General features: G+C 44.2%; 1 protein-coding gene across 5 annotated transcripts in view; it reads right to left on the bottom strand.

Moving 5' to 3' along the window:
- The window catches only part of LOC109908585 (uncharacterized), an 83236-nt gene that overhangs the window by 6993 nt on the left and 50993 nt on the right, over nt 1-25250 (bottom strand). For 4 of the 5 annotated variants that reach the window (XM_031793214.1, XM_031793218.1, XM_031793215.1 and 1 more), the window contains 21 exons: nt 19719-19776; nt 19522-19613; nt 18167-18301; nt 16412-16463; nt 16192-16320; nt 15917-16044; nt 15685-15795; nt 15124-15181; nt 14672-14818; nt 10223-10324; nt 8834-10090; nt 8617-8694; nt 6409-6542; nt 6200-6322; nt 5737-5794; nt 5135-5650; nt 4881-4964; nt 4677-4730; nt 4457-4594; nt 4164-4297; nt 3534-3717 (listed from right to left, as the gene is read on the bottom strand). In XM_031793214.1, the coding sequence (XP_031649074.1) occupies nt 3534-3717; nt 4164-4297; nt 4457-4594; nt 4677-4730; nt 4881-4964; nt 5135-5650; nt 5737-5794; nt 6200-6322; nt 6409-6542; nt 8617-8694; nt 8834-10090; nt 10223-10324; nt 14672-14818; nt 15124-15181; nt 15685-15795; nt 15917-16044; nt 16192-16320; nt 16412-16463; nt 18167-18301; nt 19522-19613; nt 19719-19776 (3772 nt within the window). The remainder of the gene's footprint in view (nt 1-3533; nt 3718-4163; nt 4298-4456; nt 4595-4676; nt 4731-4880; nt 4965-5134; nt 5651-5736; nt 5795-6199; nt 6323-6408; nt 6543-8616; nt 8695-8833; nt 10091-10222; nt 10325-14671; nt 14819-15123; nt 15182-15684; nt 15796-15916; nt 16045-16191; nt 16321-16411; nt 16464-18166; nt 18302-19521; nt 19614-19718; nt 19777-25250) is intronic. The other variant, XM_031793216.1, reaches the window with a different exon arrangement.

Genomic DNA, 25250 nt, shown 5'->3' with positions numbered 1-25250 from the left:
GTGAAATATACTTATTCCATGGGCAAAGCGGTGGTGATATTAATTAACAATTCATTTTAAGTTTTCAGTCTTTTTACTCAGTACGTTGTTGAAGCACCTTTGGCAGTGATTACACTGATGTTCAATCATGTTCAAGTCCAGGGTCTGGCTAGGCCACTCAAGGACATTCAGAGACCTGTCCTGAAGCCACCCCTTCGTTGTCTTGGCTGTGTGCTTGGGGTAGTTGTTCTGTTAGAAGGTGGACCTTCTCCCCAGTCTGAAGACCTGAGCGCTCTGGAGCAGGTTTTCATCAAGGATCTCTTTGTACTTTGCTCTCTCAGTATCTTTGCCTCGATCCTGACTAGTCTCCCAGTCCCTGCCGCTGAAAAACATCCCCACAGCATGATGCTGCCACCACCATGCTTCACCGTAGGGATGGTGCCAGGTTTCCTCTAGACATGACGCTTGGCATTCAGGCCACCCTACCATAAAGGCCTGATTGGTGGAGTGCTGCAGAGATGATTGTCCTTCTGGAAGGGTCTCCTATTTCCACAGAGGAACTCTGGAACTTTGTCAGAGTGGCCATCGGGTTCTTGGTCACCTGCCTGACCAAGTCCCTTCTCCCCCTCCAATTGCTCAGTTTGGCCTGGCGGCCAGAAGAGTCTTGGTGGTTCGAAACTACTTCCATTTTAGAATGATGGAGGCCACTGTGTTCTTGGGGACCTTCATTGCTGCAGAAATGTTTTGTATACCCAGATATGTGCCTTGACACAATGCTGTCTCGGAGCTCTACGGACAATTCCTACGACCTCATGGCTTAGTTTCTGCTCTGACATGCACTGTCAACATCGGGACCTTATGCTGTATTGTGAATAGATTGATGAGGAATATTTTTCATGTAATCCATGTTAGAATAAGGCTGTAACGTAACAAAATGTGTAAAAAGTCAAGGGGTATGAATAATTTTCCGAATGCACTATATATGGGGGATACAACCTTCCCTGTTCTGCAGATTTTGCTCCGAAGAAACAGAATCATTAGTTCATTTGTTTTGATACTGTCCAAAAATAGCTTGTTTTTGGTCACAGTTTCAGGAATGGATGAGGAATTGCATCATTTACCTGGAGCGAACTCTGCAGACAGCACTGCTGGGTGATTTGAAAAGTCATAGTCAATCTATCAATAATACTCTTAGATAACATGTTTATTTGATTTACAATCTGTAGAAACTATGAGAATAGAAAGGTTCAGAACTTTTGTGAAATATCACAGCACAGTTGAAAAAGATATCGTAAATAGAAAATCGGATGGTATTCAGAGATAGATGGGAGGGGTTGAGTGGAGCTGAAGGATGGGACTAAAAAGAACAAGATAATTAATGTAAAATATACTGTATCCGTAAAATGTATATATAATGTATAAGTTGGAAGTAGAAGCCTAAGTGTTGTTGTCCATTAGTTTACTCAAATTGGGTGTTTGGTAAAATATAAATAAATATATAAAAATATACATACGTGTACGTACATACATACATACATACATATATACATACATGTACACATACACATATATATATACATATATATATATATATATATATATATATAAATACATATATATACACACATATATATAAATACATATATATACACACATATATATATATATATACACACACACACACATACACACATACACACATACACACATACATACATACATACATACATACATACATACATACATACATACATACATATATATATACATACATACACATACATATACATACATATATATACATACATACACATATATATATACATACATACATACATACATACATATATATATATATACACATACACTGCGATGCAGTGCCTTAGACACAGACCGACAGTGTCACCAGCAAGGTACCCCCACATCATCACACCTCCTCCTCCATGGTGGGAACAACACATGGAGATCATCCGTTCACCTACTCTGTATCTCACAAAGACACAGCGGTTGGAACCAAAAATCTCAAATCTCTAATGTCCATTGTTCATGTTTCTTGGCCCAAGCAAGTCTCTTCTTCTTATTGCTGTCCTTTAGTTGGGGTTTCTTTACAGCAATTCGACCATGAAGGCCTGATTCACACCAGTCTCCTCTGAACAGCTGATGTTGAGATGTGTCTATTACTTGAACTCTGAAGCATTTATTTGGGCTGCAATTTCTGAGGCTGGTAACTCTATGATAAGGGAATTTATATGTTTAAAGTAATGACTAAAGGATTCCATCCTGAAATCATATAATTGTATGAAATGTGTTAGTAGTCATAATTCCATAATATGTGTGACTAGACCATTGTGTTGCTGTGTAGTGGTGTAAGAGTTGAGAGAACAAAGGACAACAGGAAAGAGGCTCCTTCCAAGGTCCCTCTAATCTAGGGAGGGAGGGAACGGCCAGCTTGGTAGTGATAAACGAGGAATGTGGACTGTGGGGAAAGATACAGCCCGCCTACTGTTTGTGTGTCTGTGTAAGTAGGTGTGTGTGTGTGGGGGTGGGGGGGGGTGGGGGGGGGGTTATAAAATGACATGTCTTTGCACTTTTGACTTTAGAACGTTCTCTGAATAAGCCTTACGGAACTTTGCCTAATTATTATTAAACCCAGGGCCTTACAAACCTCCGGGATTGGTAAAAGCTTAAATAATTGTTTAGTTATCATCATTGGGATTGAAAATTCTCGTGACACTCTTATGAACTTATCCTCTGCAGCAGAGGTAACTCTGGGTCTTCCTTTCCTGTGGCGGTCCTCATGAGAACCAGTTTCATCATAGCGCTTGATGGTTTTTGCGACTGCACTTGAAGAAACTTTCAACGTTGACATTTTCATTATTGACTGACCTTCATGTCTTAAAGTAATGACGGACTGTCATTTCTCTTTGCATATTTGAGATGTTCTTGCCATAATATGGACTTGGTCTTTTACCAAATAGGGCCATCTTCTGTATACCATCCCTACCATGTCACAACACCACTAATTGTCTCAAACGCATTAGGAAGGGAACAAATTCCACAAATGTACTTTTTATAAAGCACACGTATTAATTGAAAGGCATTCCAGGTGACTACCTAATGAAGCTGGTTGAGAGAATGCCAAGAGTTTGCAAAGCTGTCATCAAGGCAAAGGCTGGCTACTTTGAAGAATCTCAAATATAAAATAAATTTTGATTTGTTTCACACTTATTTGGTTACTACATGATTCCATATGTGTTACTTCATAATGTTGATGTCTTCACTATTATACTACAATGTAGAAAATAGCAAAAATAAAATAAAACCCTGGAATGAGTAGGTGTGTCCAAACTTTTGGCTGAAGTGTTATACATGCAAAAAATATATATTGGGGAATGGAAATTATGCAGACAATTACATTGATGACAATATTAAAGCTGATCTACCCCCTTAAAAAAAGAAGAGAAGTGAGTGATTTAAATCTACAGGTTCCGAAGCAACATGCAGATAATAACACTAGTCCCAGATCACCCAGAAGTCTATCAACAATCACTCACCTTTATCAAACAGCATCCGTTTGATCTCGTCAAAGTCAGCAGGGGCCAGAATCACCTCCTGTAGCGTGCCAGGCTCATCATGGTTCTGCTCCTCCACCTCCTTAGCAATCTGCATCAGTCTGGACTGTTCTGCCAACCCTCGGGCTGGTACCACACCAAGGAAATACCACGGGTACCTCATTGTCTGGGCGTGGTGGGGAGAGACTAGCGGAGATTAGCTGATGTGTCGTGAGTGTACCTTAAATATTCATTTTTATATATATTTTTTTTAACTTTGATTTTATTTCACTTTTCCAATATAAAAACAGAGCAGCAAAACAGAATTGCAGAAACAAAAGCAAAAAATAAAACAACTCATGCCATAAGGTAGGAACAGTACAATATATGAAAGCAATTATGATATTGGCTTTCACCAAGGTATACTTAATACCTGGTTTGTGAAAGCTTTCCATTTTTCCCATTTTCTTTCAAAAACTGTTTTTGTCTTAAGGCATATGTCAAACTTTCCATGGCATAGATTATTTTAATTATATTTGTTTTTAGTTGTGTCATTGTTCTACAATCACCATTTACGTGAGTATCTAGTGTGTGTATGGTTGAGTAAGAGGTGTGTACGTGTGTGTGCCTCACCAGGTACAGCTGTCGGTGTCTGTATTTGAGGACGTGGCTGATGAGTAGAGTTTTTTCAATTTTGCTGCCACACGACACACACAGGTAGAAGGACACCTGGCCCTCACTGCAACACTCTATCATTGCACTGAGACCTACACACACACACACGAGAGAATGACAAAGCCCTTACAGTACTGTGGCACACACCACACGCTCGCTCACATACACACACACAGTGAATACAGACTCACAGAGGTAGAAAGACAAAGGTACTAAACACTGTTATCTGAACACACTCCTGGGACACTGACCGACCAAAGGCAGGCTGTTGTTGACGGAGTCTCTCAGGTTCTTGGTGGGTTGAAGGGAGTTCTCTGTGGCCCCTCCTATTCGTGTCACCTCTTGGCTGTGTCCTAGGACGGTCCCCTGGTACTCCACCTCACACACACCTGAGAGAACACACACATACAATCATCTACTTCTATCACCATTGCAGTCAATTCTGTGTGTGTCTCTCGATCTCAGTCTCACCAGCCAGGTTCTGTACATCTGGGGAGAACTGGACTCTGTGTCCATACAGGGAATCTGACAGAGGAGAGGACTACAGGGGTTAATAAATACGTAATAACCCAAAAACAGAACTATGTAAGTACCAGCTTGTAATTACAACTAAGTTACTATGTCTTTGACCACACTGTGTTGTTACATTGGTCAGTAGAAACTCGTGCTTCCTACCCTTTAAGGGGTCCACCTCAGGCTGGGCATGAGGATGGGGCTGAGGTTCCACCTTGGGGTCCACAGGCTCCTGTTTGACAATGACTGAAGGAAGAGGAAGAGAGGTTGAAACCTCACTGACCTCCATTGCTCTAACCAATACAGTAATTACATACTTTAAATCACTGTAAACTCTGACCAATACAGTAGCCACCAATCCAAGTAAGAGTACCATGTTGAACAATTGTAAACCATCTCATCCCTCCTCCTCTCACCTGTGTTGTCTTGGGCCAGATGTGGTTCTGAGGAGTTCTGTGGCATCCAGGCTCTTTTTGGCCCAGTGTTCTGTGGTGTCTGGAATTTTATTGGGTCAGAATTATTTGGCGTCTTGGCTCTGATTGGCTCAATGTTCTGTGGTGTCTGGTCTCTGATTGGCTCAGAATTATGTGGTGTCTTGGCTCTTATTGGCTCAGGGACCATCTCTGTTCTCTCTGAGCTCTGGCTCCACTGGGGCTGATCCGGGTTCTGATTATCTGGCCGTCTGTCTGCGGTCTGTATGCACTGGCCTGACTCCAGCTGATCTCCAGTCAGTTTACCAGCCACTGTATCTGCTGTCTGCAGGGGGTGATGGGGCTCAATCTGATCCATGGTCAGTTTATCCATCACTCTGTGGTTCTGGTGAAAGCCCTGCTCCGTTGCTGGGTCAGGACCAACTGGGGGAAAAAGCTGATGTCTGCTTGCTGTGTGTAGACACAGGGCATTCTGATTCTGTTCCTGTAGCATGTACATGGCTACACACACAAAAGAAAGCAGATCATCAAATACAATACAATCAAATACACGGCACAAACCCACAGACATAGGCACACACACACACCTTCGTAGAATGGAGCTGACTGCACAAGGTTATACCACATCTGATCCAGCAGCATCACCTAGGCAACACAACAGAGACAGGTACATTATGATCTATGAGTCCCATTCCAGTCTGCTGTGGCATCACAGATCGACAGACAAGTGTGGTTAGAAAATCCTGTAGATCGGTCTTTTCTTACACAAATGGATAGAGGCTTGACTACCACAAAAACCAACAGTAGGCTTAAAAATAACATTTTCCCTGTCCAGAACTCTGAACCCTAACCTAAGCCTAATGTATACCTTAAGTTTGCGTATCTTGCATACATATCTCCATTTTGCGTAGCTAATTGTAGTTCTTATGTTGCGTTCTGTGTAGCGTATAAATAAGCCTTAAAACCTTGACCACATCTACACCCTAAACCATTCAATGATCCTGTGTTGACCCGCCACTGACCCCTGAACCCGAAGGTTTTCATGTTTACCTGTGCATCTAGATCCACCTCCAGTTGTGACAGTGCTGAAGCAACCTTCCTGAGGAGCTGTGGACTCGGAGGCTGCTGCTGCTCTCTCAACCAATCACAGCGCATAGGACTATACTGGGAAAACTGTTAAGAACACATTCACATATTACACACACACACACACACACACACACACACATACTTTCGTAGTTGCTAGTGATGTCACTCACCATGTAGCACTGCTGGTGTTGCGCGCTGATGATGTGTTCACAGATGTGTGTACTGGAGAGAGTCTCAGCACAGCTCACACACATGAAAAACGTAGCCTGGGATATACCTCTACACTCCACCACACTGCCCAGACCTGGAACACACACACAATATTTTCCAGGTATTTTACAAACATTCCATCTCTAGAATAAATCATTTATCTCCAGGGTAACCCTGTATTTCCCACCAAAACGAGAAGTGTCATTCTGTGTCTTTGGAAATTCAGTGTCTTGGCAATTTCTCGCATGGAATAGCCTTCATTTCTCAGAACAAGAATAGACTGACAAGTTTCAGAAGAAAGTTCTTTGTTTCTGGCAATTTTGAGCCTGCAAATGAACCCACAAATGACGATGCTCCGGATACTCAACAGGCCAGTTTTATTGCTTCTTAATTCAGCACAACAGTTTTCAGCTGTGCTAACATAATTGCAAAAATAGCCTTTTAAAATGATAAACTTGGATTAGCTAACACAACGTGCCATCGGAACTCAGGAGTGATGGTTGCTGATAATGGGACTCTGAAGCCTATGTAGATATTCCATTAAAAATCAGCCGTTTCCAGCTACAATAGTCATTTACAACATTAACAATGTCTACACTGTATTTCTGATCAATTTGATGTTATTTACTGGACATTTTTCTTTGCTTTTCTTTCAAAAACAAAGACATTTCTAAGTGACCCCAAACGTTTGAACGGTAGTGTACATTGTAATATTGTTCTATGGTGGTATTAAACATTTTGTATTGTGGAGTGTAATAATGTAGTAGTGGTGTAATAATGTTATATGATGTACTGTTTTATCTTTTATGTAATGTAAGTGCCTTAATATGTTTGGACCCCAGGAAGAGTAGCTGCTGCGTGGCAACAGCTAATTGGGATCCTTAATAAATACAAATACAAACAGTTTGTGACAAAACTATTGGTAAAGTTGAAAATGCAATGGAAACACATTGAACTTTTGATTTTTAGTCGGTACATGAAAACTTAATATCTGTCGCCAATTGGATGGAAACCTAGTTACTGGCTGAAAAAATAAACAGATGCACAACCAAATTACGAAGTTGCACCTTGTGTATTTTACTATTCTAACTCTCAACATTATGTTATTTGATAGGGAGGGTTCTTCAACATCTTAAAGAACAATCTGGCCTTAATGGCAATGTAATCTTATAATCTCCAGAAGAGGACTGGCCACCCTTCAGAGCCTGGTTCCTCTCTAGGTTTCTGCCTTTCTAGGGAGTTTTTCCTAGCCACCGTGCTTCTCCACCTGCATTGCTTGCTGTTTGAGGTTTTAGGCTGGGTTTCTGTATAGCACTTTGACATTGGCTGATGTAAAATGGGTTTATAAATACATTTGATTGATTGATGGGGCCCCTAGCGGCCTGGGGCCCCAAGCGACTGCTTATGTCGCTTATGCCTGGAGCTGGCACTGTTGCAATGGTATGTAGGAGAATGTGTCGCTCGCAAACATTTCTGCTAGAATTTCATCCAGTGCTTGCATTGGCTTGAGGCAAGACTGCATCTTGCGTTGGCTTGAGCTAAGACTGTACTTACAGAAGCCCCCACTACTATCTCTGCACTTGTCTCGCATGTGTTTGGGGTGTAGGCCTCCATGTCAGATCAATCTACTTGTCGAACCGCCTGTAGGCTACACTTTATTCTCCCCTTGCAGATTTAGCATTCTGCCTTGGTGGCATTCGTTTAAGTGAAGCTCTGCTACACATCTGAAATTTTCTGAATGAATAAAAGTAGTTACCCTACTGGAAGCTCAAAAGTTGTAGACTTTTTTGTTACCGTAGGCCTACTAACTGCATTTCAAGGTTGAAACTGCGTGTACAGTTTCAGCATAAACAATACAATAGGCCTTTACAACAGCACATACTCTCACACACACTGAGCATTGATTGATCATGCAGATAGCAGAGCAGAGAATGATTTTGACATTGCATATAACAGTTCAATTTTAAGTCATCCTGTTCATAGAAATCATTTATTTTAATATACCCGTTTCTCGCAGTTATTTATCCAGGGAAACTGTAGTGGGTTTGGGGCGGGAAATCTCTGTAACCTGGTTCCCTGTTAAACCCTAACACACAATCGGAGAGATCACTCTACATTCTACCAAACATCTTAGATCTGGAGCACGCACGCACACACACACAACTGACCTATGATCGGTTCTGTGTTGTGAAGGCCCTTCACTTTCAGGTATTTGGACAGGTGGCTGGGGCCGACAACCCTCTTTGCTGTGAGTGACACACCAGACAATCAAATCAACACCAAGTATTATTAGAGTGACACACCATTCAGCCTATAAACACCAAGTATTCCTCAGAAAAGCACAGTCAATCAACACATCCATTGTCACAAGAAGCCTTCTCTCACCTGCGGGTGTGTCCGGCAGCAGATACACCTGTGGAACACTGAGCCAGCTTGCTGGGGCCTGCTCGAAGTGTGTGTGTTCACTGTGATGATGTGTGTGTTCACTGTGATGATGTGTGTGTTCTTGGTCTTCGTCCAGTTCTCCCTCAGAGTAGTCCGCCTGCCTGCCTCCCTCGGAGTAGTCCGCCTGCCTGCCTCCCTCGGAGTAGTCCGCCTGCCTGCCTCCCTCGGAGTAGTCCGCCCGCCTGCCTCCCTCGGAGTAGTCCGCCTGCCTGCCTCCCTCGGAGTAGTCCGCCCGCCTGCCTCCTTCGGAGTAGTCCGCCCGCCTGCCTCCCTCGGAGTAGTCTGCCCGCCTGCCTCCCTCGGAGTAGTCCGCCCGCCTGCCTCCCTCGGAGTAGTCCGCCCGCCTGCCTCCCTCGGAGTAGTCCGCCCGCCTGCTTCCCTCGGAGTAGTCCGCCCGCCTGCCTCCCTCGGAGTAGTCCGCCCGTCTGCCTCCCTCGGAGTAGTCCGCCCGTCTGCCTCCCTCGGAGTAGTCCGCCCGTCTGCCTCCCTCGGAATAGTCCGCCCGTCTGCCTCCCTCGGAATAGTCCGCCCGTCTGCCTCCCTCGGAGTAGTCCGCCCATCTGCCTCCCTCGGAGTAGTCCGCCCGTCTGTCTCTCTCTGAATAGTCTGCCCGTCTGTCTCTCTCAGAGTAGTCTGCCCTTCTGTCTCTCTCAGAGTAGTCTGCCTGTCTCTCTCTCTCAGAGTATTCTAGATGAGTCTGTCGGTTTCTCTCAGTGTGTGCAGTCTGTCGGTCTGTCGCTGAGTATTCAATCTGTCTGTCTCTGCCCGAGTATTCCAGAAGAGTGTGTCTGTCTGGTATTTCTAGAAGCGTCTGCGTCTCTCTGCATTCTGGGCTCTTCCTCTCCCACCACTCTGGACTCAGAGAAGTCTCCCAGTCCTTCAAATGTGTTGAGCTCCTCAGAGCTGAGAGAGGTACAGGAACAGAGACAGAGACAGGGGAGGGGTGTGTCGTCTTCTCTGTGGACAACGAGGGGGTGTGGGATGGTATGGAGGAAGAGAGGGAGGGTGAGGTAGATAGGACAACTGTGGAAAGAGAGGTAGAAAAGGGGTTTGAGGGAGAGAGGGGGGGGGGGATTGAGGAAGAGAGGGCGATAGGGTGAGGTGTAGAGAGTGGGAGAGGGATGGAAGTAAGGGATGGCTGATCCTGGAGGAACGGGGAAGGTACTTGTAGGGGTTCCTGGTCTTCTCCCAAAAACACTGGGGGGGAGGGGGGGAGCAGGCGAGAGCGAGAGAGAGAGAAGGGTGGAGAGAAAGAGCAACGTTATAACATGGCACTCAGGTATAGAACCACACCCCTATGGACAGATAAGAGATATTTCTGTGGCTCACTTGAGATCTGAACCAGGAGCGTCTGGTCATTCTCCTCCTCCGATAGACTGACAGGGAGAGGACACACTCCCTCGGTCTCGCGTGACTCTACCTCACACATACCTGAGGGAGATGAAACGATGAGTGGAGACACAGCAGATGCTTTAACTTCGGTTAAGAACAGTTTCAGCTAAAATACAGCTTCAGTAGAACAGTTTCAGCCAAAGAACAGTTTCAGCTAAATAAAAGTGTCACGACTCTCCTGTGAGGATCCAAAGATCAGTTTACAATGGATCAATGTCCACTAGACCGCTCTCACCCGCAGAGGGGAGTAGGGATTGATGTAGGAGTTTATGACACCTCAGGCCAATCGTAAATTGTATTCAGCAGGGAACTCTTTTTGGTGATTGGAATGTTTTTGTTACAGAGACATTTTGCGGCCCAAAAACTCTAATGTCCAAAAGTGAACACTGGGACAATATTTCTAAACAAGAGATGGTCTATGGAACATTAATGTCTATTTTGTGACAATTATATAACTAAAATATTTCAACTTGAAGAGATTTCACACTGTGTATGTCAAGTTTACATCCTTTACATTGTGTAGGAAATATCAAGACAGGAATGTGATTTTAGTTTTCTAACGAGATCTTAGTTTTGATGATATGTTGCCCTTTAAGTAGCCACGCCCTGAATGAGGTCAGAGAGCTTGTCAGCGTGATGGAACCGCCCTTTTCGACCAGAGTGCTTAAAAGGACTGACTAAGAATTAACATACCATACCAGAAGATGTGAAACCGTTGTCCACACGTTGAAATGGTTAGAAACAAACTCTCAACCTCAACACTTGATGAGGAAACGTGGAGCGTTAGCTACATGTGAGAAATGGTTGAAACAACACAAAGTGAAGAAAATAAACTCAGCAGACCACACCCGAAAATGAGCACGCTGCAGCTGTCCGTGTAAAAGTGGTTCAAACTGACTATCCACAGAAGCTAAGAACAAGTTCTGAGCTCATTGGAGACCGGACAACTAAGAAGGACATTGTGACCTCTGGTGGACAATCAAAGCATGTAGAAGCGGAAAGCCCAACAAAACCCCATTTCAAGAAGTTTTGGTTTCAACAGAGATAGATGACGAACGACGGCATTCAACGCGTAAATACATTCATTGCTTCGAATTCCAAAACGGGCGATGGTTCGTGTGCAAGGTATATGATTAACGTGAAGACAGTCCTCGTATGTATCCATGATAAATGTCCCATTTTCCCTCGCTCTCTATTTTCCCCAACTCCTTTCTCCATCTCTGTGAAATAGGCAGTCATATGTGGTCCGTCCACTAGGGACTTTAGTCTCATGTACGTGTGTATGTGTAATCTGTGTTATTATATATTTAATTAGTAAATAAATAATTCAATTAATTTGTGGAGTACTGAATGACGAGCAAAGGTTTGGGTTCTTGAAGATCCTAAATCAGGTAACAATTAAACATGGTTTGTTTTAATTAACCCCTTTTTACAGTCCTGTTCCATCGCTGCAACTGCCGTACGGACTCGGGAGATGCGAAGTTTGAGATCCGTACCTCACGACCCAGCCAAGCCGCACTGCTTCTTGACACAACGACCACTTAACCCGGAAGCCAGCCGCACCAATGTGTCAGAGGAAACACCATACACCTGGCAAACCGTGTCAGCGTGCATTGTGCCTGGCCCGCTACAGGAGTCGCTAGTGCGCGATGGGACTGGAACATCCATGCCGGCCAAATCCACCCCTAACCCGGACGACGCTGGGCCAAATGTTATTTGTCACATGCGCTGAATACAACAAGTGTAGACTTTCAATTAAATACTTACTTACAAGCCCTTGACCAACAGTGCAGTTCAAGAAGAGTTAAGAAAATATTTACCAAGTAGAAAAAAAAGTAACACAATAAGAATAACAATATTGAGGTGATATACAGGGGGCACTGGTACAGAGTCAGTGTGCAGGGGTACAGGTTAGGTAATTTGTACATGTAGGTGGGGGTGAAGAGACTTGCATAGATAATAAACAGCAAGTAGCAGTAGTGTACAAAAAGGAGGTGGGGGGGGTCAATGTAAATTGTCTGATGGCGATTTAGAGCCTCTTGGTCCTAGACTTGGCGCTCTGGTTACGCTTTCCGTGCAGTAGCCGAGAAAACAGTCTACAACTTGGGTGACTTGGGAGTCTCACAATTTTATGGGCTTTCCTCTGACACCGCCTATTATATAGGTCCTGGATGGCAGGAAGCTTGGCCCCAGTGATATACTGGGCTGTCCGCACTACCCTCTGTAGTACCCTACGGTCAGATGCCGAGCAGTTGCCATACCAGGCGGTGATGCAACCGGTCAGGATGCTCTCGATGGTGCAGCTCTTGAACCTTTTGAGGATCTTGAGACCCATGCCAAATCTTTTCAGTCTCCCGAGGGGGAAAAGGTTTTGTTGTGCCCTTTTCACTACTGTCTTGGTATGTTTGGACCATGACAGTTCGTTGGTGATGTGGACACCCACTCAACTACAGCCCCGTCAATGTTAATGGGGGCCTGTTCGGCCCGCCTTTTCCTGTAGTCCACGAGCAGCTCCTTAGTCTTGCTCACATTGAGGGAGAGGTTGTTGTCCTGGCATCACACTGCCCAGTTCTATGATCTTCTCCCTATAGGCCGTGTCATTGTTGTCGGTGATCAGGCCTACCACTATCGTGTCATGAGCAAACTTTATGATGGTGTTCGAGTCATGTTTGGCAACACATTTGTGGGTGAACAAGGAATACAGGAGGGGAGTAAGTACACACCCCTGAGGGGCTCTAGTGTTAAGGATCAGCGTGGCAGACGTGTTGTTGCCTACTCTTACCACTTGGGGACGGCCCGTCAGGAAGTCCAGCATCCAGAGGGAGGTGTTTTGTCCCAGAGTCCTTAGCTTAGTGATGAGCTTTGTGGGCACAATGGTGTTGAACGCTGAGCTGTAGTCAATGAACAGCATTCTCACATAGGTGTTCCTTTTGTCCAGGTGAGAAAGGGCAGTGTGGAGTGCGATTGAGATTGCATCACCTGTGGATCTGTTGGGGCTCTATTTGAATTGGAATGGGTCTTGGGTGTCCGGGAGGATGCTGTTGATGTGAGCCATGACCAGCCTTTCAATGCACTTGATGGCTACCGACGTGAGTGCCAAGGGTGGTAATCATTTAGGCAGGTTACCTTCGCGTCCTTGGGCACGGGGACTATGGTGGTCTGCTTGAAACATGTAGATATTACAGACTCGGCCAGGGAGATGTTGAAAATGTCAGTGAAGACACTTGCCAGTTGGTCCGGGCATGCTTTGAGTACACGTCCTGGTAATCCATCTGGCCCAGCAGCTTTGTGAATGTTGACCTGTTTAAAGGTTTTGTTCACATCGGCTAAGCTACCAAGAGCGTTATCACACAGTCATCTAGGATAGCTGGTGCTCTCGTACATGCTTCAGTGTTGCTTTCCTTGAAGCGAGCATAAAAGGCTTTTAGCTCGTCTGGTTGCTCACGTCATTGGGCAGCTCACGTATGGGTTTTTCTTTGTAGTCTGTAATAGTTTTCAAGCCCTGCCACATCCGACAAGCGTCAGAGCCGGTTTAGTAGGATTCAATCTTAATTCTGTATTGACGCTTTGCTTGTTTGATGGTTTGTTGGCGGGCATAGCGGGATTTCTTCTAAGCGCTCCTTGAAAGCGGCAGTTCTAGCCTTTAGCTCGGTGCGGATGTTGCCTGTAATCCATGGGATATATACGTACAGTCATTGTGGGGATGACGTCGTCAATGCACTTATTGATGAAGCCGATGAGTGAGGTGGTGTACTCAATGCCATTGGATGAATCCCGGAACATATTCCAGTCTGTGCTAGTAAAACAGTCATGTAGTGTAGCATCCGAGTCATCTGATCACTTCCCTATTGAGCGAGTCACTGGTACTTCCTGCTTTAGTTTTTGCTTGTAAGCAGGAATCAGGAGGATAGAATTATAGTCAGATTTGTCAAATGGAGGGCGGTGGAGAGCTTTGTATGCATCTCTGTGTGTGGAGTAAAGGTGGTCTAGGATTTTTTTTCTCTGGTTGCACGTGACATGCTGGTACAAATTTGGTAAAACTGATTTAAGTTTGCCTGCATTAAAGTCCCCGCGCCACTAACAGTCATCAGATTAATTTAAATCAAGTCACAACAAAAGTTGACTGTGAACCAACTTTTATGTTCTCGGCACGATTCGTAGAGAATAAAGGGGCTGTGCTTTTACTGGTTGGTTCTCTTTTATGTATCCATGCCAACACCCACACACCCTAGTGCTGCCCCCCACAGTTTCAGTACAACAGTTTCAGCTAAAGAACAGTTTCAACAACAGGAATACAACTTCAGGTGATTGACCTCAGTTTCTCCTCTAAGGAGTCAGATATTACGCGTTCTGCTGAAACTCTAGCCCCAGATGGCTTATACTTACCTTGAGCTGGACATTGGGCTGCATCGGGATTGGACAAGGGAGCTGTCTGTCTCAGATCCTCTGGGTTGTGATTGGTCGAGGAAGCTGTGTGTCTCAGATCGCATGGCTCTTGTTGCCGTCTGATGATGGCTTGCAGTTTACTGACACCTGTGGATCAAGACCACAATAACAACCATATATCAACCACAGTAATTAAAAGAAAGATTAACCCATTTAGAATGTTATTTTGTTCATCTCTGAGCGATGTTTTATCGATTCCTGGGGTCATTTCATGTGTATCTGAACTATTGCAGTTCACGCAGGCAGAAATACAACTTGTCATACCGGCTGTATTTCTGCCTGCTTGAAAGGCAATAGCCCAGATACATATGAAAACATGACCCCTCAAACCGATACAACATCGCCCAGAAATGCACAAAAAAACAATATAATTTTCCTCTGTCCAAGCTTACCTTCCTCCACAGGAAAGGACAACAGCTCTTTGTACTCATCAGCTTCCACTTCTACCTTCTGTTACACAGAGAGAGAACATCAGCAAATGTGAGTTTGGAGCTAGTGTGAGTTTGGAGCTAGTGTGAGTTTGGTCCTGGTCGAGCGTGAGTTTGGTGCTAGTGTGAGTTTGGAGCTAGTGTGAGTTTGGTGCTAGAAGAGCGTGTGAGTTTGGTGCTAGAAGAGCGTGTGAGTTTGGTGCTAGTAGAGCGTGTGTTTGGTGCTAGTGTGAGTTTGGAGCTAGTGTGAGTTTGGTGCTAGAAGAGCGTGTGAGTTTGGTGCTAGAAGAGCGTGTGTTTGGTGCTAGTGTGAGTTTGTGTGTGTCTGTGGGGCCTAAAATAGTTTGAGTTTAATTTACAGGAAAGAGGCACACAATTTTCCCGTAACAGTACGCAACAGTCAACAGGGTTCATCATGCTTTGTGACACAGAGACAACCTGACTGACGCAGGAAGCAGGCCCCAACGAACGAAGCACAGACAACTTCCACCCTGACAATTGTAAACTTTCAGTGTGCGTGTTGACCTGCATGCCCATTCCTGCGTCTCTGTCGACCTTCTCCAGGTGAACGGCCATTTTGAACAGCTTCTTCTCCATCTCTACCGGGCTGGAGGTCCAACCAGGGTACTTCAACCTCTACAAAAGACAACAAGCAGAATTTAATGCATGTCAAACATCCCCCAAATAAATGGTTATTGATTGACTGTAATGATGCACACCTTACTAAATAAAAAGATAGACTTAAAAACACACACACCACATAGTTGTGCCGGTGGCTGAGGCTGGTCATGTGATCAGCAATAGCGTGTTTCATCCTGACAGAACATAGCTGACAGTAGTACTGTTTCCTTCTCCTGTGGGACACCTGGACAAGGAAGTTCACACCTACACACACACACACACACACACACACACATCAACACCCACGCACAGGTCACTTCAAAATAGTATTACGGTCCAAACTTGAGATACTGTCCAAACTGAGAGACTGATGAACCAACCAACGGCAGCCTTGATAACAGGAATACTGACCAACCACAGGGTTGCTCCTCCTCTTGTTCCTCTTTTCTCCTCTAGGGGGCTGGGACGGTACTATGGAGTCAACCGGTTCCTCTTTCACAGTGAGAGGTGGTGAGCCGTTCTGGCTCTGCTGGGCAGTCCCTGAAACACACACAAAACCATTCACAGGAGGTGAGTGTGTGTATGTTTGTGTGTGCATGTGTGTGTTTGTGTGTGCGTGCGTGCGTCTTACCTTCAGTATTGGTAGTGGTTGTGTCTCCAGCAGCAGGTTCTCTCTTTACCACCTTCATAACAGAACAGATCATATGATTGATGTACTTTTGATTGATTGGTTTATTGAGAGATTGATTGGTTGACTCATTTATTATTTGATGGAGGAGTTTGCTGTGGGTTGTCCTGTTCCCTCCTGTGTCTCCAGTTCAGTGTATTGAGGACAGTGATCAGACGGATATTGATTTTGAAGGGTTTTAACCATATAGTCTGTTAAAGGAGCAATCTGCAGTTGCTACACTACATCCATTTTTGGACTTACATGCTGCCCACACCGCTCGCGTCACAAAATAGATGTCACAAAATAAATGTACACAAATGTTATTCAATCATTACACCTACACTGTCCGTGCGCGTGAACGAGCATCTGCATAGCCAGGCGCTAAAATAGAATTTGATTCTATTTGTGACGCTTTGACGCGCTGCAAGTCCCGCCTCTCCCATCTCCTCATTGGTTTTTAGGAGCATATACCCACGTGGGTGATTGAACGATGAACTGAGGTCCACACTCCAGTCCAGTTGGTAGTGGTAATGCACCTTAAAGTTGGTTACGAACCGCCATATAAACTCAGAAGAAGAAGCCTGAAGGAGGAGAGATTACTAGAAACTAACTAGGTTTACCTTTTTATCTGTGGATTAATTGTCGAAGTAGTGAACCTTGTGCATTTCAGGTCAAATAACAACCCAATGATTATATCCCAGGACAAATTTGCTAGAATCAGCAAGCTAGCTAGCTAAATGTCCATAAATGTTTAATGCTTTATGCTTTTTGACCTGTTCCCAAATTAATGTAGTTGGTTCAGAGTTAATTTTGATATTTCAACCTGCGTATCCTGATCGCGTCTGGTGTAGGTGGACAAAATCAACATGCGTGAGCAGTCTGGTCAGCACGTACTCCAATGTTTTTAAGCAAAATAAAATAAACAAACATGATTAAAACCATAACTTTTGATATCATGGATGGTCAGTCCTTGTCTATGAATTTGAGAGTGGGTACATTTCTCAAGCGCCACCCCTCAGCTTTTTACCAAAACATTGGTGCGGTGAACCACTTCGTTACTGTTTCAGCTATGGATTGGCCCTTTAACCATACAGTCTGTTTAAACCATATAGTCTGTAAAAATAAATAATAATAAAAAGTATGTGTTAACCATAATGCAGTTTACACACCAGAAGTACCTTGAAATCCTTGTGGGTTACCCAGTATGTTAGAGGCACACCAGTCCACCCTAAAGACCCTAGGGCCCTTTGCAATGTAACTTCAAGGCCTTGTGAGCCTGTTAAACCACCATACGTTACGGTCCAAGTTGTTATCTGGGGGAACGTCAAAGTTAGAATGACTGACCCCCTTCCCCCAATACGGCAAGAAACATCTGGTATTCATTTACATTTGGTTGGTCCATCGAGATTTATGATTGTTTATGCATAGATTCCACAGGATGCAGGGAGGCAGACTCTCCTATATACACTGCTGTTTGGTTTTATTGACGTGTATTGTTTGTATGCTTCCCAGCTTTATTAAAATCTAAAATTTTATTCAAGTGTTTGTTGTCCTCAATATCTTAAAAACCGTCAAGACTCAGAACCCTACAATTAGATGATTATAGTTATAGTTTATCGTGGGTTGTCCCGTTCCCTTTGGTGTTTTCAGTTCAGTGTATTGATAAGGGCAGTAATCGAACAGATATTGATTAGATGATTATAGGTTATTAATTACCGTGAGCTGTCCTAGTCCCTCCTGTGCCTCCAGTTCTGCAGCTCTCACTCTCAGCTCCTCATGAAGAGGCCCCGCCTTCACCGTCAGCTCTGGGCTCACTGGCCAATCAGCAGCCAGCTCAGGGTACACTAGTTTCTATGACAACACAGTCCAGTGGGAAATGTCACTTACTGAGTTCAGTATGTATGGAGCTTGAACATGAAACACAAATCAGACCTGGGTCAGAAATCAGCTCGTCTTTGAAAGTACACTACATGACCAGAAGTATGTGGACACCTGCTCATGGAACATCTCATTCCAAAATCATGGGCATTATTATGGATTTGGTCCCCCCTTTGCTGCTATAACAGCCTCCACTCTTCTATGAAGGCTTTCCACTAGATGTTGGAACATTTCTGCGAAGACTTGCTACCATTCAGCCATAAGAGCATTAGTGAGGTCAGGCACTGATGTTTGGCGATAAGGCCTGGTTTGCAGTCGGCGTTCCAATTCATCCCAAAGGTTTTCGATGGGGTTGAGGTCAGGGCTCTGTGCAGGCCAGTAAAGTTCTCCACACTGATCTCAGCAAAGCATTTCTGTATGGACCTCGCTTTGTGCAAAGTTGGCATTATCATGCTGAAACAGGAAAGAGCCTTCCCCAAACTCTTGCCACAAAGTTGGAAGCACAGAATCAATCGTCAGTAGTGAGTGTTGCAACCGAGGACAGACGATTTTTACGCGCTACGCACCTTTAGCACTCGTCTGTCCCGTTCTGTGAGCTTGTGTTGCCTACCACTTCGCGGATGAGTTGTTGCTGCTCCTAGACGTTTCCACTTCACAATAACAGCACTTGCATTTGACTGGGGCAGCTCTAGCAGGGCAGACATTTTATGAACTGACTTGTTGGAAAGGTGGCATCCTAGGATGGTGCCACATTGAAAGTAACTGAGTAAGGCCATTCTACTGCCAATGTTTGTCTATGGAGATTGCATGGCGGCGTGCTTGATTTTATAAACATGGTCAGCAACGGGTGTGGCTGAAATGTCCGAATCCATCCCATCCATGAAGGGTTGGCCACATACTTTAGTATATATAGTGTATTTGACCCAGGTCTGGACATAATGTAGTGTGTGTGTGCGTGCGTGTGTATGTAGTTTGTATGTAGTGTGTGTGTGCATGTGCGTTTATGTAGTGTGTGTGCAGTCTGTAACCCACTATGTAGTGGTAGCGGTGTCGAGCAGAGATTAGGTGTCCAATGAGGGATGACGTAAACATCCTGTGAGAACAGCAGCGGCAGAGGAAGTAGTCACCATGTCTGTCTGGCAACTCTGTCAACATACTGACACCTGGAGGAGAGGGGGAGAGAAAGGACTGACCTGGGGTGAGGGGTCAGGGGGTTTAGGGCTGACCAACAGTCGGGGGTCAGGTGAAGGGTCACCATTTATGAGCTTCATTACAATGTTCAGGCCTGGAGAGACGAACCAACACACGGTTGAAAATATTAAATTATTCACAGACAGTAGTTATAGGCAAATAGTTATAAAAAGTCCCAGTAACATTATTATTGACTCACCAATGGCAAAGGATCTTTCTGCAACAAAATTGTAAGTGTGTGCATCCAACTCCGTTACCTACACACACACACACACACACAAAGACAGGTAAGCGCCAACACACACATGCACATACATTAGTGATGCACGGGTTGACTCATAACCCGCGGGGTGGACGGGTTTAGGGTCATTAAATATTGTATGGATAAAGGGCGGGTTGAATAAGCAGAAAACAATTCCTTAAAAAATCCATTAAATGTATAATTTACATTTTTGTCATTTAGCAGACGCTCTTCTCCAGAGACTTACAGGAGCAATTAGGGTTAAGTGCCTTGCTCAAGGGCACATTGACAGATTTTTCACCAAACCAGCAACCTTTCAGTTACTGCCCAACACTCTTAACCACTAGGCTACCTGAGTGTATTATTATTTCATGTGCACTTCATAGTTACCTTTTGATGAGAAATTAGTGTGTGTTTATCATCTCTCTCTTTGCCTCATTAGTGCATAAGCCTACGCTTTAGGGCCTAACTGTGTACACGCCAAATAGCCTACATGCTAATCACCAAAGGCTTTTGGGAACGGGCAGAAAAAGGCAAAAAGGACAATGTCGGAGTGAGACAATGTCGGAGTTTAATTCAATAAGAGAAAAGCTGTGAAAGGAGTGTTGAAAATAAAGAGAAGTAAGGGCCAGAAAAGTCATGTTTGAGGAAGATTTGGTGAAGTTGTAAAGGAGAATGATAGTGTGATGTGTGATGATTGTGAGGCGCTATACAAGACAGGGACTTCAAATAGGCCTATGGCATGTCAAGGGAACTGTAGCCTACTGTTCAGATGGGTTAAATGGAAACTGAAATCTGGACACTACTATAACCACTCACATAATCTTAACATTTTAAAATGCTACAATGTAGGCAACATTTGAACTCAGGAACAGGAGTTCCTTTCAGCATCGTGAGAGAATGTGAATGCTCAGTTATTTACCGTCTGTAGAAGTGCCATCTTGATCAGCATCATAAAAGATGATAGTATTTCATCCACATTAAATAATCATTCAAACTGAAATCTTATCAGAAACACGTTGGGTCGTTTTCACAACTTTCTATTTCCTTACCACCGGTCAAACTGATGTCATTTGGACATCTTGCAAATAAAAGAATTTTTACATTGACAATGTTATTGCATTTTCCCCCCGGTGTCTAAACATCTTTGCTTCGCAAAAAAAGATGACAGAGAACTTTACCGATGTCAACTAGATGGAAGCATTCATTCTATTGATTTCTGACATTCTAGTGAGCAAGGGTTTATTAGTGTTGTAGGGCAGAATATAATGACAGAGGTTGACTATCAAAATGTAGGAAATTATGAGCAGAAAAACACGCGTATATATATATATATATATATATTGCTCAAAAAAATAAAGTGAACACTTAAACAACATAATGTAACTCCCAGTAAATCACACTTCTGTGAAATCAAACTGTCCACTTAGGAAGCAATACTGATTGACAATAAATGTCACATGCTGTTGTGCAAATGGAATAGAAAACAGGTTGAAATTGTAGGCAATTAGCAAGACACCCCCAATAAAGGAGTGGTTCTGCAGGTGGGGACCACAGACCACTTCTCAGTTCCTATGCTTCCTGGCTGATGTTTTGGTCACTTTTGAATGCTGGCGGTGCTTTCACTCTAGTGGTAGCATGAGACGGAGTCTACAACCAATACAAGTGGCTCAGGTAGTGCAGCTCATCCAGGATGGCACATCAATGTGAGCTGTGGCAAGAAGGTTTGCTGTGTCTGTCAGGGTAGTGTCCAGAGCATGGAGGCGCTACCAGGAGACAGGCCAGTACATCAGGAGACGTGGAGGAAGCCGTAGGAGGGCAACAACCCAGTAGCAGGACCGCTACCTCCGCCTTTGTGCAAGGAGGAGCACTGCCAGAGCCCTGCAAAATGACCTCCAGCAGGCCACAAATGTGCATTTGTCTGCTCAAACGGTCAGAAACAGACTCCATGAGGGTGGTATGAGGGCCCGATGTCCACAGGTGAGGGTTGTGCTTACAGCCCAACACCGTGCAGGACGTTTGGCATTTGCCAGAGAACACCAAGATTGTCAAATTCGCCACTGGCGCCCTGTGCTCTTCACAGATGAAAGCGGGTTCACACTGAGCACGTGACAGACGTGACAGAGTCTGGAGACGCCGTGGAGAATCTGCTGCCTGCAACATCGTCCAGCATGACCGGTTTGGCGGTGGGTCAGTCATGGTGTGGGGTGGCATTTCTTTGGGGGGCTGCACAGCCCTCCATGTGCTCGCCAGAGGTAGCCTGACTGCCATTAGGTACCGAGATTAGATCCTCAGACCCCTTGTGAGACCATATGCTGATGTGGTTGGCCCTGGGTTCCTCCTAATGCAAGACAATGCTAGACCTCATGTGGCTGGAGTGTGTGAGCGTTCCTGCAAGAGGAAGGCATTGATGCTATGGACTGTCCCGCCGTTCCCCAGACCTGAATCCAATTGAGCACATCTGGGACATCATGTCTCGCCCCATCCACCAACACCACGTTGCACCACAGACTGTCCAGGAGTTGACGGATGCTTTAGTCCAGGTCTGGGAGGAGATCCCTCAGGAGACCATCCGCCACCTCATCAGGAGCATGCCCAGGCGTTATAGGGAGGTCATACAGGCACGTGGAGGCCACACCCACTACTGAGCCTAATTTTGACTTGTTTTAAGGACATTACATCAAAGTTGGATCAGCCTGTAGTGTGGTTTTCCACTTTAATTTTGAGTGTGACTCCAAATCCAGACCTCCATGGGTTGATACATTTGGTTTCCATTGATAATTTTAGTGTGATTTTGTTGTCAGCACATTCAACTATGTAAATATTTCATTCATTCAGGTCTAGGATGCGTTATTTTAGTTCCCCTAATTTTTTTGAGCAGTGTATATACATACATACATACATATATACATACACACACATATATACACATACACACACACACATATACACACATACATATATACATATACACATATTTTTTTAATTTGATTTCACCTTTATTTAACCAGGTAGGCAAGTTGAGAACAAGTTCTCATTTACAATTGCGACCTGGCCAAGATAAAGCAAAGCAGTTCGACACATACAACAACAACAGAGTTACACATGGAATAAAACAAACATACAGTCAATAATACAGTAGAAAAATAAGTCTATATACAATGTGAGCAAGTGAGGTGCGATAAGGGAGGTAAAGGCAAAAAAAGGCCATGGTGGCGAAGTAAATACAATATAGCAAGTAAAACACTGGAATGGTTGATTTGCAGTGGAAGAATGTGCCAAGTAGAGATAGAAATAATGGGGTGCAAAGGAGCAAAATAAATAAATAAATACAGTAGGGAAAGAGGTAGTTTGGGCTAAATTATAGATGTGCTATGTACAGGTGCAGTAATCTGTGAGATTCTCTGACAGCTGGTGCTTAAAGCTAGTGAGGGAGATAAGTGTTTCCAGTTTCAGAGATTTTTGTAGTTCGTTCCAGTCATTGGCAGCAGAGAACTGGAAGGAGAGGTGGCCAAAGGAAGAATTGGTTTTGGGGGTGACCAGAGAGATATACCTGCTGGAGCACGTGCTACACGTGGGTGCTGCTATGGTGACCAGCGAGCTGAGATAAGGGGGGTAAAGTTTACCTAGCATGGTCTTGAAAATGACCTGGAGCCAGTGGGTTTGGCGACGAGTATGAAGCGAGGGCCAGCCAACGAGAGCGTACAAGTCGCAGTGGTGGGTAGTATTTGGGGCTTTGGTGACAAAACAGATGGCACTGTGATAGACTGCATCTAATTTATTGAGTAGGGTATTGGAGGCTATTTTGTAAATGACATCGCCGAAGTCGAGGATTGGTAGGATGGTCAGTTTTACAAGGGTATGTTTGGCAGCATGAGTGAAGGATGCTTTTTTGAGAAATAGGAAGCCAATTCTAGATTTAACTTTGGATTAGAGATGCTTGATGTGAGTCTGGAAGGAGAGTTTACAGTCTAACCAGACACCTAGGTATTTGTAGTTGTCAACATATTCTAAGTCCGAGCCGTCCAGAGTATTGATGTTGGACAGGCGGGCATGTGCAGGCAGCGAGCGGTTGAGAGCATGCATTTAGTTTTACTTGTATTCAAGAACAATTGGAGGCCACGGAAGGCGAGTTGTATGGCATTGAAGCTCGCCTGGAGGGTTGTTAACACAGTACATACATATATATATACATACATACATACATACATACATACACACACACAAATATATACACACATACACAGTTGAAGTCGGAAGTTTACATACACTTAGGTTGGAGTCATAAAAACTTTTTCAACCACTCCACAAATTTATTGTTAAAAAAACTATGGTTTTGGCAAGTCGGTTAGGACATCTACTTTGTGCATGACACGTAATTTTTCCAACAATTGTTTACAGACAGATTTTTTTCACTTATAATTAACTGTATCACAATTCCAGTGGGTCAGAAGTTTACATACACTAAGTTGACTGCCTTTAAACAGCTTGGAAAATTCCAGAAAATTATGTCGTGGCTTTAGAGGATTCTGTTAGGCTAATTGACATAATTTGAGTCAATTGGAGGTGTATCTGTGGATGTACTTCAAGGCCTACCTTCAAACTCAGTGCCTCTTTGCTTGACATCATGGGAAAATCAAAAGAAATCAGCCAAGACCTCAGAAAAAAGAATTGTAGACCTCCACAAGTCTGGTTCATCCTTGGGAGCTATTTCCAAACGCCTGAAGGTACCGCGTTCATCTGTACAAACAATAGTACGCAACCGGCATACAGCTCAGGAAGGAGATGTGTTCTGTCTCCTAGAGATGAACGTACTTTGGTGCGAAAAGTGAAAATCAATCACAGAACAACAGCAAAGGACCTTGTGAAGATGCTGGAAGAAACAGGTACAAAAGTATCTATAGCCACAGTAAAATGAGTCCTATGTAGACATAACCTGAAAGGCCGCTCAGCAAGGAAGAAGCCATTGCTCCAAAACCGCCATAAAAAAGCCAGAATTACGGTTTGCCACTGCACATGGCGACAAAGATCTTACTTTTTGGAGAAATGTCCTCTGGTCTGATGAAACAAAAATAGAACTGTTTGGCCACAATGACCATCGTTATGTTTGGAGGAAAAAGGGGGATGCTTGCAAGCCGAAGAACACCATCCCAACCGTGAAGCACGGGGGTGGCGGCATCATGTTGTGGGGGTGCTTTGCTGCAGGAGGGACTGGTGCACTTCATGAAATAGATGGCTTCATGAGAAAGGAAAATTATGTGGATATATTGAAGCAACATCTCAAGACATCAGTCAGGATGTTAAAGCTTGGTCGCAAATGGGTCTTCCAAATGGACAATGACCCCAAGCATACTTCCAAAGTTGTGTCATAATGGCTTAAGGACAACAAAGTCAAGGTGTTGGAGTGGCCATCACAAAGCCCTGACCTCAATCCCATAGACAATTTGTGGGAAGAACTGAAAAGCATGTGGAGCAAGGAGGCCTACAACC

Source organism: Oncorhynchus kisutch, linkage group LG17 (assembly GCF_002021735.2).
Source record: "Oncorhynchus kisutch isolate 150728-3 linkage group LG17, Okis_V2, whole genome shotgun sequence".
Lineage (NCBI taxonomy): Eukaryota > Metazoa > Chordata > Actinopteri > Salmoniformes > Salmonidae > Oncorhynchus > Oncorhynchus kisutch.
The sequence above is the reverse complement of the archived record's forward strand: the minus strand, read 5'-3'. Positions and strand labels throughout refer to the sequence as shown.